Here is an 18,484-nt window from a genome sequence, read left to right as displayed (position 1 = left end):
TATACCCAGGGGAATATAAATCATTTTAACATGAGGTTACACACATGCATATGTTCATTGCAGTACTATTCACAATAGCAAAGACGCGGAGTCAACCTAAATGCCAATCAATGACAGATTGGACTTTTAAATGTGGTACACACACACCATGGAATACTATCTATAAAATTCTTTCATAAAAAAGAATGAAATCATGTCTTTTGCGGGAACATGAATGGAGTTGGAGGCTATTATCCTTAGCAAACTAACATAGGAACAGAAAACCAAATACCACATTATAAGTGGGAACTAAATGATGAGAACTCATAAACACAAAGAAGGAAACAACAGACACTGGGGCCTACTTTAGGATGGAGAGTGGGAGAAGGGAGAGAAGCAGAAAAAATAACTGTTGTGTGCTAGGCTTAATATGGGTGATGAAATAATCTGTGCAACAAACCCCTGTAACATGAGTTTATCTATAGAACAAACCTGGCACATGTACCCCTGAACCTAAAATAAAAGCTGAAAAACTAAATCCTGCACAGTTCCCAACATATAGTCAACACAAAAGTTAGTCAACAAGTAGGTATTGAGGCTTTATTTAAGGGCTTAATGTCAAGAGATAAAAAATTCTGGAGAGCCAGGTCCAGTGAGGTCACTCCTGCAGGATGATCCTGGGGGATACCTATATGACAGAAAACACTTTGAGCAATAATTATTCTCACGTAACAGTCTTACATATGTTGAGACTGGGAGGAATAAAGGTATACCATATATGCTTTTCTCCTGCTACATTTATTTTCACTCAGCAAGGCTTTATGAAACCACTGCTATGTGCCAAGATATCATTTATGCAACCAAACTTTCTTTTTTTTTTTTTTTTTGAGACGGAGTCTTGCTCTGTCGCCCGGCCTGGAGTGCAGTGGCCGGATCTCAGCTCACTGCAGGCTCTGCCTCCCGGGTTTACGCCATTCTCCTGCCTCAGCCTCCCAAGTAGCTGGGACTACAGGCGCCCGCCACCTCGCCCAGCTAGTTTTTTGTATTTTTTTTTTTAGTAGAGACGAGGTTTCACAGTGTTAGCCAGGATGGTCTCGATCTCCTGACCTCGTGATCCGCCCGTCTCGGCCTCCCAAAGTGCTGGGATTACAGGCTTGAGCCACCGCGCCCGGCCGCAACCAAACTTTCATTGAGTATTTACTACATTCTAGGCACCTGGGCAGGCCAAGGACCTGTAGAGGGTGATAAGAGAAAAGAAGGATATGAAAATAGAAAAATAGAGGCCCGGCACAGTGGCTCATGCCTGTAATCCGAGCACTTTGGGAGGCCAAGGAGAGCAAATCACTTAACTTAGGAGTTCAAGACCAGCCTGGCAAACATGGTGAAACCCCTTCTCTACTAAAAATGCAAAAAAATTAGCTGGGCATGGTGGCAGGTGCCTGTAATCCCAGCTATTTGGGAAACTGAGGCATGAGAATCACTGGAACCCGGGAGGCAGAGGCTGCAGTGAGCCAAGATCACACCACTGCACTCCAGTCTGAGTGACAGAGCAAGACTGTCTCAAAAGAAAAAAAGAAAAGAAAATAGAAAATAAAGTGAAATGTGGTCAGCACAAGGTTTAGAGATCTTCACAGCAGTAAAGGTAGGGCACCAAACCAGCCACAAGGACATGATGACTGGGCCAAATTGTGAAAATAAACAGGAGCAGCCAGGAAGGGATCGAGGAGGAAAAACATCCCAGATTGACCACTGCACTCACATAAGAACCAGAGCCATATGTGATTCTGGGTCATGACTAGCCATAGACCACCTTACTGACTGCTTGTGGGACACAGGAGTTACCTACCCAATGAGTTCCCATCTGCCAAAGGTAAAGAGTGTTTCTGAATATTACACCATCTTCTCCTATGGTTCTAATTCCTCCTGCTCTTCACTTCCCGTAAACTAGACCTGGGGACAGCAAGCTATGGGGCCAGGGGCCAAATGCAGCCTACCTCCTGTTTTTGTAAATAAAATGTTATTATCAGTTGTAGTTCCGCCATCGGACGGAAGCCGACCGGGGCGTGTGGAGGGATGTGGCCCGCAATATTAGTGGGGGGGGCCCGGGTGGCGGCATGCAGGTACCCCGCGCTGGGGGCTCGCCTCGCCGCTCACTTTCCAGCGCAGCGGCCGCCGCAGCGGACACCCCAAAAGGGCCTGGCCCTGCAGCGGAGCCTGCACGAGACGGCGGCCCGGGCTCTCCCGCTCATTCCCATCGTGGTGGAGCAGACGGGTCGCGGCGAGCGCGCCTAGGACATCTACTCGCGGCTGCTGCGGGAGCGCATCGTGTGCGTCATGGGCCCGATCGATGACAGCGTTGCCAGCCTTGTTATCGCACAGCTCCTCTTCCTGCAGTCCGAGAGCAACAAGAAGCCCATCCACATGTACATCAACAGCCCTGGGCCAAGCCACAGACATTGCCATCCAGGCAGAGGAGATCATGAAACTCAAGAAGCAACTCTATAACATCTATGCCAAGTACACCAAACAGAGCCTGCAGGTGATCGAGTCCGCCATGGAGAGGGACCGCTACATGAGCCCCATGGAGGCCCAGGAGTTCGGCATCTTAGACAAGGTTCTGGTCCACCCTCCCCAGGATGGTGAGGATGAGCCCACGCTGGTGCAGAAGGAGCCTGTAGAAGCAGTGCCAGTGGCAGAACCTGTCCCAGCTAGCACCTGAGAGCTGGTCCTCCTCTCCGGAATCCCATGGAGGGGCCAGGGGCCAGCCAGACCCCCAGCTGGGCCCTGCTCACCCCTTGCTGCTGGGCCTGGAGGGGCCCCTTGAGGAACTTTTAATTTGCAAGGGTGCCCCCTATGGACACGGCATTCCAGCTGAGACACTGTGATTTTAAATTAAATCTTTGTGGTCTTTGCTCTGAAAAAAAAAAAAAAAAAAAAATGTTATTATCATACAGTCATGCCTAATAGTTTCCTTGCTGTCTGTGGCTGTTTTCACACTACAAAGATAGAGTTTGATAATTACAACTGAAACTATATGGATCACAAAACTCAAAATATTTAATATCCGTCTTTCCCAGAAAAAAAAATTGCCAATCCTTGAGCTAGACTAGAGCAGCCATACTCTCAGCTATTACCACCCTGGTTTTCTGAACTCAGGAAGATGTGGTCCCTTAAAGGAAACTTGTAACACCCCAGGAGTGAGTGGGAGAAGCGAAGGCAGGAACTGGATGAGAAAGACTGTGGAAGAAGGGCCCCACTGGACAAATCTCATAGTAGAGGAAAGACATTCTCTCTGCCGAGCGTTTTGGGACTGGTATAAGAGGAAGTTATGAAGATACTGCCGCTTGTCAGAGGATTGAAATTCTTTTTCACAGTAAGATTGTTTCACACTGCCTATAAGAAAAAAAAATGTGCAGCAGAGAGTTCTTTTCATAAAGCATCATCATGCAAGAGGAAGGCTACATCTCAGGCTTTACATCTGGGAGGACACATGCAATTCAAATCAGAGCTGATGGCCCTCAGTGGGACTGGAACCACCTGAAGTAGAGAACATAATCCATATCCCACACACCTCCAGACCCCCGTCTCTGGCAGCCTGATGATTAATGCTTAAACCAGAAAGACGTTTCATTGACTGCCTTAGAGTCCCGTGAGCATGGTGCAGTCAATAAATATTTATTGAATGTATTTTCCTTGGGCTTGCAGCACTTGCTCATAACCAAATAAGCAAGAATTGCTCAGGGTGGTTCCAGGTAAATATATAAATGTATGTTAATGGATCCAAGCTAGAAATGGGGAGTAGGAAAGAAAATATTCATCCATCTGTGTACAGGTTATCCAAATGGTGCTAGCTTTTGGGTAAATAAGAAAAAAACATGTTAAACAAGTCCCAGAAATGAGGATTGCAAGAGAGAGATAGAAGAAAGGAGGAAGGGGAGGAAAGGAGGGAAAGAAGGAGGGAGGGAGATTTACAAATACCTCTGCTTTGAACAAATGAACATATATACATTTTTTAAAGCCAATCTTTTTTTTTCTCTCTCTGGTTTTATGTGGGTAATACTTTCATCTGTCACTAAAATGGCTCCTACACTCAAGGAACGGCAGAGAGTTAACTGAAATGGGTTCCCAAATTGCAATTTCTGCAATAAGGATAAAATATGGCTTTCTGCCACCCATTTGGAGTTACAGTGCCAATACGCTGATGCAATCCCCCGTAAGCCCAGTCACATTAGATTCTGAATGGTGTATCGCCAATCTGAGCATGGGGAGTGGTGTTAGGATTTGTTTATTTGAGACTGAGCATTTATCCTGAATGAGAAACAAATTAAAATCTTGCATCTGAGGTAATATTAAAAGAGGGCAATGTAATTACCACATTCTCCCCTGAGCGTCCTCCTTAAGGTGCTGTGAAGCCTGAGAATGCGCAGCTGCCAGCGGGGGTAGGAACTGTGCAGTACTGGAGGTGAGATAAGGCATCTTCACGGCTGCATTTCCAGCTTTGTAGGGGGAAAACAATTTGCCTTTGGGAAATAATCCAACAAGCAATCCTATGGTTTTAATACAAACACTCAAAGAGGTTCTGGCCATGACCATCTGGGTCCAGCCCTTCACTGAATTGGAAAGACAGCAACGATAATGGTTGAACAGGCCCACATGTGTTGGCTCTGAGTTTCCCCCACCCACCCCACCCCATGATTGAAGAGGATACAGGGCTCCACCACTGTCAGGCATCAAGGAAGACACAGGTCTAGGGGAGAAATCAACACTTGTCAGGGTTCTTTTCAGGGGACTACTGCAGAGATGGAAGGTCATCTAGTCTATGGTGTCCTGGACCTGCCTTGGCAGTAGTCATGGCCCTTTGCAGGTAACCTAAAAAAAACAGACAATGCTTGATTTGCAACATCGTGAGAGTTGTTTTAGCCCTTTTGATGACCTTCAGACAGCCTTTGAGTGATAGGCTTTACAGCATCAGCAGAACCAGGGAAACTTGCCCAGAGATGTATAGATTACTACACACCCCCAACATCATATCTTTTCCAAGTCCCTTCCTATAATTCCACTCTCTCCTGACTTTAAGACCACCTACCCACTTTCTAAAAGAGACAGAAGGAAGAGTTTCTAGGAGTTTCCTTCCTGGGAGTCGTCATGACTTCTGATATAAAGGTTGACATGAAGTGTCCTCCTAGTAGTCAGACACTATACACTAAACACTTTCAGTGGCCCTTACAGACCAGAGAAGGAAAGCCCAGGTCCCTAGCTCCAAAATGCAGAGAAAAGTTTCTAAAGTTTACAGTGATAAGAGGATGCTAAAGGAAGCCTTCATGCAAACAAAGCCTAATCCTAACATGGAGAAAGAAAAAAGCTCCAAACGCTTCCTGCCGTTGGGGCAGCATGCTCAGCAGGCTCACCCATGTCCAGCACACCTCTTGAAGCCCCTCCAGTAGACCACCTGCCATTCCAGGGCTTGAGTGTCTCTGCAGCTCCCCTAAGACTCTAAGGTATTGATCCAATTACCACTTGAGGTCACTTATCCTACTGCTGTGTTCTGAGTTGCTTATTGATTCACCTTTTCTCCCTGGAGAAATTACAAGCTCATAGCCCAGAAGAAAACACTGTGCTCTACCGTGGCAGGTGCCCAGTGGGAATTTATTGAGCACATACTGAATAAAATTGCTTTACTTGTAACCCTGGCCCTAATTCTGGTCTAGAGATCCTAGGAGTCCAAAGAATACAGCAAAAGAATTATGTGGAATGATGTGGAGCCAGCTGACTGCTGTGCTGCTCTTTGTCTGCAGATTTTTGAAGTCTCCGTTGACCGTTCTGTCCTATGGATGTCAGAAACACGTGACTGTCAGAGAAGCAATGTGTGATTCTGAGGTTTTGTCAGATAATATTTAAAAGCCAAAGGCCCGATAAGATATCATTCCTTCTCTTTAAAAAAATGCTTATTTTAAGGTATAGAGCTATAAACTTTACAAGAAAAATATGCATAGAGAGATGTCCTTTAAAATGAAAGAGGCAGAATTGATGTGCTTATCACTGATATGAAAGGCTGATATGAAATACTTATCCTTCAAATCGCTGCAACATCTCAGGGGCTGTGCACAAATTCAAACATGTGGACACATTCATGCAGATGACACTGTTTAGCGCCAGAGCCCAGGAGTGAGGAGATGGAGGAATGGCTCCAGACGTGAAGTCATCATTTGCTGTGCTCCACTCTTCCTGCAATGAAATGTCATCCACACTGGTCCTTTGTGCATTCTAGTCTGTCTGCCTCAGCAGGTAGAGACCGTCTTTCTCCTCATGAAGTATGTATAGTTAGCCACACACTGACTCCTAGATGCTCAAAGAATTGATCACAGTTTCTCCAGGAGCTGTTGTTTTTTGCTGACTTTAGGCCAATGCTTTGTCTCAGAGACATGTTTACTTCCCCTCAAATTGTATGGACCGAGGTAGGACTGCTAACCTTTTATAATATCACATAAGGATTAAAAAAACTGCTATTCTGATCACCATTATCCCTTAATCCAGAAAGAATGAAAGTCAGTCTGTACATTAAATAAATTTACAACTTTGTTCTTATTTTTCTAATTTCACTTACCTATACTTGGCTGTTCTGTCCCCAGCACAAGCATTTCAATAATGAAAATGTCTCTCCTTGAATGCTGCTAGATGGGTTCTGAAATACTGAAAAATCTAGCTGACTCTTTTTATGCATGATGGCATTGTATGGCATATCATAAAGCTTAAGGATAGAATATGGAAAAGGAATTGGAAAATAATTGTACAAATCATCAGGAATCAAAGGGTTTCCATGAATTTTTTTATTGGCAGGAAAAATATGGAATCTCTGATGCAGATTTTGGTGACCAAATCAGAACTTTATTCTTTATTCTTTCTTCCCTGTTCCAGGTACATGGCCATCATCCATCCCCTCCAGCCCCGGCTGTCCGCCACGGCCACCAAAGTGGTCATCTGTGTCATCTGGGTCCTGGCTCTCCTGCTGGCCTTCCCGCAGGGCTACTACTCAACCACAGAGACCATGCCCAGCAGAGTCGTATGCATGATCGAATGGCCAGAGCACCCCAACAAGATTTATGAGAAAGTGTGAGTAGAGATGACTCCTCATGCCAAAGCAACGATAGTGCAGGGTGCCTTCCTGGCCCCTTCTTGTTCTTTCTTTCTTTCCATATTCTTTTGCTGGTACAGATTTAATGTGTATCTGTAAGCATTTCTCACATATACTCTCATATCACGTTGCTATGTCCACAGTTATCAGGGGACTATAGTATCCCAAATACTATTTTAAGCATTGAAAGATAATTTTTGAAATGTAAGATCTAGATCCTGTTATAGCAGAGCCATATCCCTCCGGCCTTTTACCAGAGACATTACCCTGCCAGGATCTGCCTTTCTTTGCCTAGGAACTTTTTCCTAAGCTATGGAATGCAGCTCTTCTCTCCTGCACAGGATGCAGGAAGGTGGGGAATTACCTCCCACTTCCAGCAGCTCTCAACAATGACTGAAGAGCTGCTCTGTCTGTGGAGTAGCCGTTCTTTTATATCTTTACTTTCTTAATAAATCTGCTTTCACTTAGCACTGCAAAAAAAAAAAAAAAAGAACAAAGCCTGAGGGGAGCTGGCATCTGAACACCCGTCTCTCACCCCTCAGGGGAGTGTGTCTCTGTGGTTTGTGTTTTACATCATGTCTAAGATTTTCTTGTGGGATTAATCTCCAGGGGTAGTTGCCTGGATAATGTACACTTTATTGGCCACTGTGTCTTTCCTATACCACTACCCCCTTTTCCTACTGGTGTTTCTTCTCCCTGATAAGGTACTTGCACTTGAAAATCTTGAGATAAAGATTCCCCTTTGCAGAAGACCAAAACAATATACCTACACTCAGGATGTTACAGCTGGAGAAATAGAATATATGCAGGTGAAACACATGGGAAGGCCAGGCCAGGCATTGAGACCTTATGAGCTACAGGTCCCTTACAGGACAGACAGACTTGCCTTCTAGGGGCCTGCCTGATCGTATTTAGGGTTTTTCAAAGTATCCCAGGAATTTTCTCCGAGACTTCTTATCCTCGAGGCAACATTGAAATGGCATATTCTTTGTTTTGCTCTGCTCGAGTGAGCCACAATGTGACATTTATATTACAGTTAGTTTTCGGGACTCAGAGCACATGGATAACGTGGATATTTTTCAAAGCCCTCTATAATTCTCCAATCTCAGGTTTTTTATGTGAATCATAAAAACACACTGGTGTTAGAATCAAAAGATCTGAATTTTAATGACAAGATTGCCAGTTACTGGCCACGTGACCCTGGGCAAGGGTCACAGCTGCTCCTGGTTATTCAAATAAGAGATAATAGAGCTCTGTTTCCTATAAACAATTCTTGTGAAGATCAAATGAGATAATATATTCTCACCTTGTAAGCTATTAAATGCCATACAAAAGGTATGAACCGAATTGATCAGATAGCAGTATAATTATGAGATCTTGAAACTTGAGTTAAAATGAGACACCACACCTGTCATTCCCCCCAAGATTTGAGGGCTGAAAGCCTGTTGCACACAGTTACCCAGCCGCATCTGTTCCATGAGCATGGAAATGCAGCTTGCCAGAAAGCAATACATAAAGCTCAGACATCACCTTCCAGACACAAACAGTGGGATTTAATCAATCAAGCAATGGAGAGATTGATGCTCAGCCTAGGAAATATCGAAAATTATTCTTTCAAATGAAACTACAAGCCTGAGCAAGGTCCCAGAGGGAGAAAGAACACAGCTTGTTACAAGCCATACAGGACCTGTGAACATGTTCAAGCCAGAGGGTTTCCTCAAAAGGGAAAAAAAGTCTCTGAATTAAAGAGCATTATATAAACTGTTTCAGAAATCTCTCCCGTCGTTTCCATGGGCTGTAGCTCACCTCTTAGTTTTTCATGGTCTTTTCAAAATCTGATCACTTTCTACAACTTTTGTTTCAAAATACTCATAGTTCTTTAATCTTATAACAATTTCAAAGTTTAACCTGGAAATAAAGATTAATTTTCCCACAGATCTCTGGGGTCTTTTCCAAAAAAGAATACTGTTTTGGGGGCAGTCTTATTTTTGAACTTTTTGGTGTTTTATGCTTATGAATGACTTGAAAATCCCTTTGAGACTTAACATGATGTGTTGGATTGTCTTATTTCCTTGCTTTGAGAATTTAGGTAGCTGCTACTGGATATACAGTTACGTTTGCCATTGTTGTTTATTTCATCATTTTAACCTAAAAAATAAACTTGGCTTAACAGCATCTATTGTTATCTATTCATGAATTGTAACATGTTTATTGATACAATAGTAAATCAAAATAGTGTATTTGTCACTCACTGAATGACAGTGATGGAAACATAAGTGCATAGCATAGCTTTATTCAAACCTATTTTGTTTTTGTCAGTATCTTTCATAATACATTATAATATATTTCTAGACAATTTCAATTTTACCATATCTAAGCAAACTAGTTAATTATATTCTCTTCTTTTAGAAGAAATGATTGCCACTTTCACAGTACACAACAATCCCAAATTTGAAGCCAGATGGAAACTTTGTTTTGAGGCAGTATAATAATTAGAAGAGTGTGTGCTCTGGAGTTAGATGAGCGATCAGCTCCCAGTCCCATCACTGTCTAGCTGAGTCATAATGGTCAAGTAATTTAAGGCTCTGAGCCTAATAGTACAGACAGTCCCCCATTTGCGAAGGTTCAAATTGCAATTTTTCAACTTTACAATGGTGGGAAAGTGATATGCATTCAGTAGAAACTGTAATTTGAGTATTCATACAACCTTTCTGTTTTTCATCTTCAGTATAATTTTCAATAAATTACATGAGGCAGTCAACACTTTATTATAAAATAGGTTCTGTGTTAGATGATTTTGCCCAGCTGTAGGCTAATGTAAGTGTTCCGAGCACATGTAAGGTAGGCTGGGCTAAACTATGATGTTTGGTAGATTAGGTGTGGTAAGTGCATTTTCAACTTAAAATATTTTCAATTTATGATGGGTTTATCTGGATCTAACCCTATTGTAAGTTGAGGAGCAGCTGTATATTCCACAAAGAAGCATAGAGAGATGTAAGTAAAAATAACCTACATGAAATCCTCAGCCTAGTGCCCTGCATAGAGGTAAGGGTCTAGTGAATGTTAACTACCAATGTTAGCATCATTCATTAATCTGAGTTCACTGGAAGATGACTGGCAGCAGACAGTGTGATGGGCAGATGCTTAGACCCAATTTAATTGATGAATAATTTGTGTAAGCTAATTACATGAAACGTTTTGTGAAAAATCTCAGGCTGCTGCACCTGTCTTCTGGCTGTATGGTGGGCCTGCAACCATGATCATTCATTCAAACTCTTTACTAACTTTTACAAATACAGTTAAACTAACATTTACTAAAACATCGATTAAATTAAGCCCTATTAAAGGCAGGAAATCCGATAAAAGAACGGACAAAGGTTTTGAACATGGGCTTCACACACACACACACACACACACACACACAATCCACACAGCCAATAAATATATGAGGAGGCACACAACTTCATTTGTTACCAGTGAAATGCAAATTAAAGCGATAATGAGGTCTTACTACACAGCCATCAAACTAGAAAATATTAAGAAATCTGACAAAACTAAGTGTTTCAAACTGAGCAATAAGAACCTTTGTCGACTGCTAGAAGAAGTATAAATTAACAATTTCATTGGAAAATACTTTTTATTTATTTATTTGAGATGGAGTTTCACTCTTGTTGCCCAGGCCGGAGTGCAATGGCGCTATCTTGGCTCACTGCAACCTCCACCTCCCGGGTTCAAGCAATTCTCCTGCCTCAGCCTCCAGAGTAGCTGGGATTACAGGTGCCCACCACCACACCCAGTTAATTTTTTGTATTTTTAGTAGAGACAGGGTTTCACCACGTTGGCCAGGCTGGTCTTGAACTCCTGACCTCAGGTGATCCACCGGCCTCGGCCTCCCAAAGTGCTGGGATTACAGGCATAAGCCACCATGCCCAGCCCAGAAAATACTTTCATAGTGTCTAGAAAAGAAGAAGCTATGCATACCCTATAACTCAGAAATTTCACTTGCAGGTAATTACCCTAAAAAAAAACCCATGCACGTATGCACCCAATTACATCAAACATAATGTTCCTATCAGCATCGTTCTTAATACCCCCCCCAAACTGGAGATGTTTCAAATATCCATCATCAGTAGAATGAATAAAAAAAAAAAAAAAGAATTTGGTGGCCCGGTGCGGTGGCTCTTACCTGTTATCCCAGCCCTTTGGGAGGCCCAAGTAGGTGGATTGCTTAAGCTCAGGAGTTCAAGACCAGCCTGGGCAACATAGTGAAACCCCATCTCGACAAATAAATTAGCTCTGTGTGGTGGCAAGTGCACCCGTGGTCCCAGATACTCGGGAGGCTAAGGTGGGAGGATCACTTGAGCCTGGGAGGCAGAGGTTGCACTCCACTGCACTCCAGTCTGGGTGACAGAGTGAAACCCTGTCTCAAAAAAAAAGAAAAAAAAAATGTGGTGTCTTATAAAAATTTGAAGTGCCTTATATAAGTAAAAGTCAACACAAATATAGATTGTTTCCCTCTTTATAACACAAAACATAGCCTATTATGCACACTGTTATGCACTTTGTTTTTTTAAACTCAGTATGTCTTAGAGATATTTCCATATTGTTCATAAAGAGCTTCTCTCTTTTTTTTGAGACAGAGTCTCTCTGTGTCGCCCAGGCTGGAGTGCAGTCCCATGATCTCAGCCCTCTGCAAGCTCCGCCTCCCGGGTTCACACCATTCTCCTGCCTCAGCCTCCCGAGTAGCTAGGATTACAGGTGCCCACCACCATGCCCGCCTAATTTTTTTGTATTTTTAGTAGAGACAGGGTTTCACCATGTTAGGCAGGATGGTCTCGATCTCCTGACCTCATGATTGTCCCTCTTTGGCCTCCCAAAGTGCTGGGATTACAGGTGTGAGCCACCGCGCTCGGCCCTTCTCTATTCTTTTCTTAGTATTCCACTTTTTGAATGTATGCTATTATGTAACCAATCATTTACTGGTGGAGTTTAGATTGCCTTCGATGGTTTGCTATTACAGAATGCCACCATGCATAACATTTATATATATCATGCAAGAATACCTATGGCATAAAATCTCAAAAATAGACTATACCATCTTAATTTTGACATTTGCCCTCCATACAGGATTGTACTAATTTACATTCTCACCTGCAATGTGTGAGAGTTCCTGTCTCTCCATGGCCTCACCAGCAAAGTATATCGTGAAGTTTTTAGATTTTTATCCATATGATGGTGAAAAAAAATTGAGAATGGGATCTCATAGTTAAAATGCTCATTTCTCTTTTAGGAGTGGGAATGAACATCTTTTTATAATTTAACGGTCATTCGTATATATATATTTTATAATCTGCTTATTTCATTTACCATATCATAAACGATTTCCTATGTTATTAAAATTGTTTCTACGACATGATGTGAAGACACACACACACACGTGCACATACACACATATGTTGTTAACAAATCCCCTGTTTTGAAAATTTATTACTTCAGTGGTTTCTCTTAACTGACTAGTAAGATAAACCACTAGATTCAAAGTGAGCTGCTTCTAGCTATATTCCTAGATCCCTGAGGGAACTGGTTCAGTTTTATCTGCCATTCCCTGTCTATGTTTACAATCCACAATTATAGATGATTTTGCTAACATTATAACATTCATGAAAATGGGGACTTAGGCTCATCATTAATACAATATTATCATAATTTTTAATTAAGTCCTGCAATAATTAGCCACCCAGCAGCTTAGCATGGCTGCTCTGGCAAAACTATGACACTACACAGGAAGTTCTAGGAAGGTGGAGATGACTGACAGGTAATAAAGAAAGATTTTACATGTGATCAAAGGTGACTTTTCCCATTGGAGAAGAAAGCACAGAGAAAGAAAGGTGAATGCATGAAGAAGAAAAATTTGGCTTTGCAAAATGTATTGACCGTTTCCTTTTTTCTATAAAAACTGTGAGGAGTATGCAGTAGTTTTCAAAGTTAATCAGAGCTAAACCCACTCTTGTAGTTGTTGTGTGGGCTGTAAGGTGGCGATGGTCCCAGAAGGTACTAGGGTAATGCCCCTGAGGACAAGGAAGATGAACGAGCCACCATTTTTTCATCAGAGGACCCTCCACCAAAGCCAAGAAAAAATCTGTAATGAGGATGAAAAATGAAAAAGACATCCAAAAAAATGAGATTTAGACAAGCTGGGAATTTCTGCTTCCCTGAGTCATTTATTAATATTGGCCATATGTCATTTTCTGATAATTAAGTTTCTATGTACATAACTTCATAGTAGAGTTTTAGCAAGAAGTAAGACATTCCTATTCTGAATTCTAAATATTACCAATAATAATGGGAGAGGAGGCTATGTTAGAAAACAGAATCGTTCATTTAATTAACTGGATATTTTGTGGAAATGTGAGTGAATATGAATATGTTAGCTCTAATATAATTCTCTACAGGTACCAACTGTAGCAGAAGACTACAAAAATATGCCATTGTCATTATTTACAGCACTTTATCTTTTGTATATTATGATTCATTATCAAAAATCAGCTGAAATGTTTATATTTATATGTATTCTTTACTTTCATTCACAATAATAAAAATTGAAAATCAGCTCATTAACAGGGAGTAAGACAGGAATATTTAAAAATATACCTACAGCACTACTTCTCAAACTTTCCACCTTCTTGATTATTTTACAAATTAAAAACAAAAAATGTGGATCCTCTGCCAAGCTGCTCTAGGCCTTGGCCAAAGGGGTGTCAACATATTTGTGTTTCCAGGATTGATTGTTTATGCTAGCTGTTGTGATTAATCTCTTCCCCTGACACCCTCTACACTTATAAATATAGCCCAGAGCCCCTAGTATTATGGCCTTGGCTGATGAAAAGCAATTAAACTGAGAGGGAAGAGTGCATTGACACTGCAGGGGAAGATGCTGGAATAAAAATATGCCCTTAACCTTGACCCCTCAGACAGAAATCAGAGTGAACAAAGTCAAAAAAAAAAAAAAAAAAAGGAAAAAAGGCCTTTCCCCCTTTTTTTTTTTTTTTTTTTTACTGCAGAAACTAGGAAGGTTGCCACACAAATGTTAGAAATTTTACTACATTTCTGGTAGACATTGTACAGATAGGGCCAAACAGGAGGCAGCCACCAAAGGTTGTTATGGCCTCTACATACCAGTAGCCCCTAATTAGGAGGTGAAAGTGTGAGCCTTGAAGCCTTGAGAAAGATGGGCCCACCCAATTTAGGACTCCTTTGGGGTGCTGCCATCAACTTCCGGAGGCAGCTGCCCCTCAGATGGAGAAAGAGAAAGCACAGAGGCCAGAGAGCATAATTCACAATAAGATTAAATGGGTGATTTTCTACAAAGCCATAAATTATCAAACTGATACAGCTTGGAGGTAAAGGGGAATGAAACTACTGTTCAAAAATTGCATTTACAAAAGGCACTGGGATCAAAATCTGTGCAGGGAAAATCTTTCAGATACCCTTATAAGTTCTTCAAGAGTATAGAACAATATGGAAATCTTGCTCATTTATTATAGAGATTTGGTAAAACCTAAATATAGAAAGCTAACACAGATAACTCCAAAAACAAACCTTCAGACCAACTCCATTTACAAATATAGATGCAAACATCCCGATTAAAACATTCACCAAAAAAATACAAATTATATTGAAACAGCAATGTTATGTTTTTGAGCATGACTTTTTCTAGCAAATAATACTAGTAAATAAATAATCAGAAAATCTATTATTATATTTCTTCAGATTAATTTGTTAAAGGAGAGCATCATATATTTGTCTCAAGAAATGCCAAAATTAAATTTGTTAAAATGTAATACGTGTTGAAGAGAAAAGTAGCTCATTTCAGCAATAATTATTCAGCAATAATCCTTGACAAAATAAAATGAATAATGGATCTCCTTTTCAACAAAAACAAAGTAAGAATCCTGAGAATAATTAAGAAACAGCCAGAATTTATGTGAAGAAAATGAAAAATATCATGCTAATTTAGACTTTACTGGATGGTATAAGAAAATATTTGAGAACCACATTCCACGTGATTCAAAATGCAGAAAGTGTTTAAGGGTATATAGAAAACAGTTTCCCTTCTATCATTACATAATACTTAAGGATATCAGTTCTTCTCAAACTATTCCTAAGAGTATGTTTAGGCAGTTTGATAGAGTGAATCATCTGAAAGAGTTAATGGATAAAAATTGTTCAAGAAAATAATAAACAAGAAGAATTAATTTTGATATCAGCAAAATAACTTTTAAGAGAATAATAATAAATGACTTGCCATTCGAGATATCGAAATACACAGTACTGGGGGTAGAATCATTCAATAAAAGCAAACTAGAAATTACACAGGCACACACAAAAACTCAAACGTATAAAAGTTTGTGTTTAGTATATGCTAAAGATAGCATGTCAAATTTGTAGGGATTATTCCATAAATATTTTTGGAAACCTGAATAACCTAAAATTGTAGGATTCTGTACTTGAATGAGTTTGTAGATTACTCTCTATTCTACTGCTGCCCACAACTTGGAGAGTCACAATATATAATAGCATATTGGAGCCTTTGAGAGGGTTTCCTTTCCAATTTTTTTACATTTTATACATAATATATTTGTGTGGTTTAAAAATCAGGGAGAGTAAAAAAGTAACTAGGAAAAGATTTCTCTCTCTTTCTCTCATACTTGCCCTCTTTCTACCCCACCACTTTATGGGTAACCACCATTCTTGGTTTCTAATGAACCTTCTAACATTTCTTAATGCCATCTAAGAAAGTATAAACATATATTGTTACTGTCTCCTTTCTTAATGTACAATACAATATATAATATATTCTGACTTTTTCTGTTAACGATCTTGGATATCCTTTCCTATCAGTATTGCAAGCATTCTCACTTCTTTTCTTTACAGCTGCATAGTATTCCTTATATGGAGAAACCATAATTTACTTATCCAGTATGATATTGACATATCTTTGCATTGTGTCTAATGTTTTGCCACTTCAAATTCTATTGCAAAGACTAGTCTCCATTCTGGTAAGTATTGATTGCAGTAAAGAAATCCAGTGGTTTTTCCTAAACCTTGTGCTTCTCAAACTTATTTGATTGTGGAATCCTTCTTTTAATTAATCCTGTAAACATCACACAGAAGTATTATCCATAAAACATATTCTGGGGAAACTCTGGACTAATCATAATACTGGATTCCTTTCTCACAACTTAAAACCAATATAAATTCCAAATAAATTGAGATGGAGTAGAGGCTTTCAAAGCATAACCCTCAAGGCAGAAGCCATAATGAAAGATTGCTGGTTTGCATATGTAAGTAAATAGATAACAGATACAGATGTAGTTATAGATGTGTTTGTTAAATTCTATATATCCGGAAACTCCATGAAGAACTTCTGCATGTGACAAATTGAGAAAAAAAAATATAATCTATGAGAAAAACTAACATAGAGGACTCTAACTTATCAATAAGAGTAAGGCAACCCTCAAAAAACTACAGCCCATAAAAAAAATGAAAAAATTATATTCCAAATAATGGATGCAATTTTTCGTTTATTTGAGTGACCCATGTTAAAACTTAATGAAAATGTTAAGTATCAATGAGGTTATAGGGAATGTGGGAGCTGTTTTCAGGAGCAGAGTTTGACAATATCTGTCAAGGTTTTCAAATGTATAGTTGGTTTGAATCAGCAATTGCATTCTTAGAAAGTCTTAACTGCAATTATACCATGTAAGGTTTGATGTCAGCATGGTTTATAGAGCTGTAAAATTAGAAACAAATACTAAATCATAAAAGATTGATTAAAGAAATAATGGATCATTCATACAAAAAACTATACAGCTGTTAAAATAGCATTATACAAGCACATTAATTAATGCAAAAATGTTAACAATACTGATCATATATTATGATCAAATATTATTTATCATAATATTACAATTAGTAAATAAAGCAGGCTTCAAAGTAATATGTGCAGTTAGTGCCCCTTGTATGTTTTATAAAGTGTATCCATGTACTTATGGATTATAGGTGAAAAGTCTGGAAAATTATGCAGCAAAATTTAATATGCAATGTTTTTACTTTGATATGGAATAGTAGGTCATCTAAACTTTTTACTTTAGATTTCTGCAATTTAAAATAATTTATCTCTACTGAAAATAAATTCTTGCCTTGACTGCATTTTTTAATTAAGTAACATGAACTTTTTAAGACATCTACTTTTAGAATAAAAATATTATCACTTGAAAAAAATCACCAGGAAATAAAAAGATTAAATAAAATGAGTATTTTAGCACCTGAAAAATAGACCACAATCATTTTCTCACTAAATTCTTAAGACACTGTTCCATGGTCCTCCAACATTTACTTAAGTGAAGAAATCTGATACCATCTGATTTTTTTCCCGTTTTATGTAAGTTGTGATTTCTGCCTGCATACATTTAAGATTTCTCTTTATCTTCTTGTAATGCTTCATTTCATACTGTATTTTCAAACGCCGCACCAGAAGACATGTATATGCAGAGGATTTTGTCATTTTCTGTCATTGCTAAGACCTTTTAATCTAAAGTCAGATCTCTAGTTCAGGGAAATTCTCCTTTAAAAACACATTTTTTAATGGCCTGCCCTCTTTTCTGCTCTCCTTTCAGAGTTACTGCTACACATAAATTGTGTGCTTTCCATGCCCCTTACTATTTTACTAACTTGATTATTTCTTTCATCTTTTTATGGTTTCTGGATGAATTCTTAGGCATTTCTGATGAAACTGTAAGATGAAGAGATTATCTGCTCTTCACGGCTTCCTCTGCATTTTTAATGTTGTAATCATGTTTTCATCTGAAAGCAGTATTTTCTGCCCTTTTCAAAAGTGCAACAGCATTTTCAGTTCTGTAATCATGCTTTCATTTGAAAGAAGTATTTTCTGCCCTTCTCACAAGTGCAACAGCCTCTCAAATCTCGTTTAAAAACAAATATGGGATTATGTTGAATTTCCACCTGTTTCTTGAAGTAAGATGTCTCACAAAGAGACATTTACTTGTCTTCCCACATTAGCTTCAGCAAACATCCAACCATTTTCTCTTTTTGCTAATTCTAATAACTGTAGCCCGGAGAGTTAAAATGGATTCCAAGTTACAGAGATCTCTACTCAAGTCTTTCAATTCCAGATTTTAAAAGGGGTGCGTGTGGCTTTGCTGTAGTTCTGCCCTTCCCAACTGCCTCAACACTGTACAGGAGCAGCCTGGGGATATTCAGAGCCCTGCCCCCTACCTCATTAGTCATTACAGTTCATGTCTCCAGATGATCAAGCCAATGGGAAGTGCACATTGGCCCGCGAGCTGTCAG

General features: G+C 39.8%; 1 protein-coding gene and 1 pseudogene across 2 annotated transcripts in view; both read left to right on the top strand.

Moving 5' to 3' along the window:
• TACR1 (tachykinin receptor 1) overlaps positions 1-18,484 on the top strand; it is a 154,436-nt gene that overhangs the window by 73,937 nt on the left and 62,015 nt on the right. Inside the window, exon 2 of the mRNA XM_011946109.1 lies at positions 6,895-7,089. Within this exon, the coding sequence (XP_011801499.1) occupies positions 6,895-7,089 (195 nt within the window). The remainder of the gene's footprint in view (positions 1-6,894; positions 7,090-18,484) is intronic.
• LOC105514618 lies at positions 2,014-2,889 on the top strand (annotated as a pseudogene). Its single transcript, XR_001002207.1, has one exon. The product of XR_001002207.1 is annotated as an ATP-dependent Clp protease proteolytic subunit, mitochondrial pseudogene (transcript).

This window comes from Colobus angolensis, unplaced genomic scaffold (assembly GCF_000951035.1).
Source record: "Colobus angolensis palliatus isolate OR3802 unplaced genomic scaffold, Cang.pa_1.0 Scaffold249, whole genome shotgun sequence".
Classification (NCBI taxonomy): domain Eukaryota; kingdom Metazoa; phylum Chordata; class Mammalia; order Primates; family Cercopithecidae; genus Colobus; species Colobus angolensis.
Note: the sequence above shows the minus strand (reverse complement) of the source record. Positions and strands in the feature narration are given on the sequence as shown.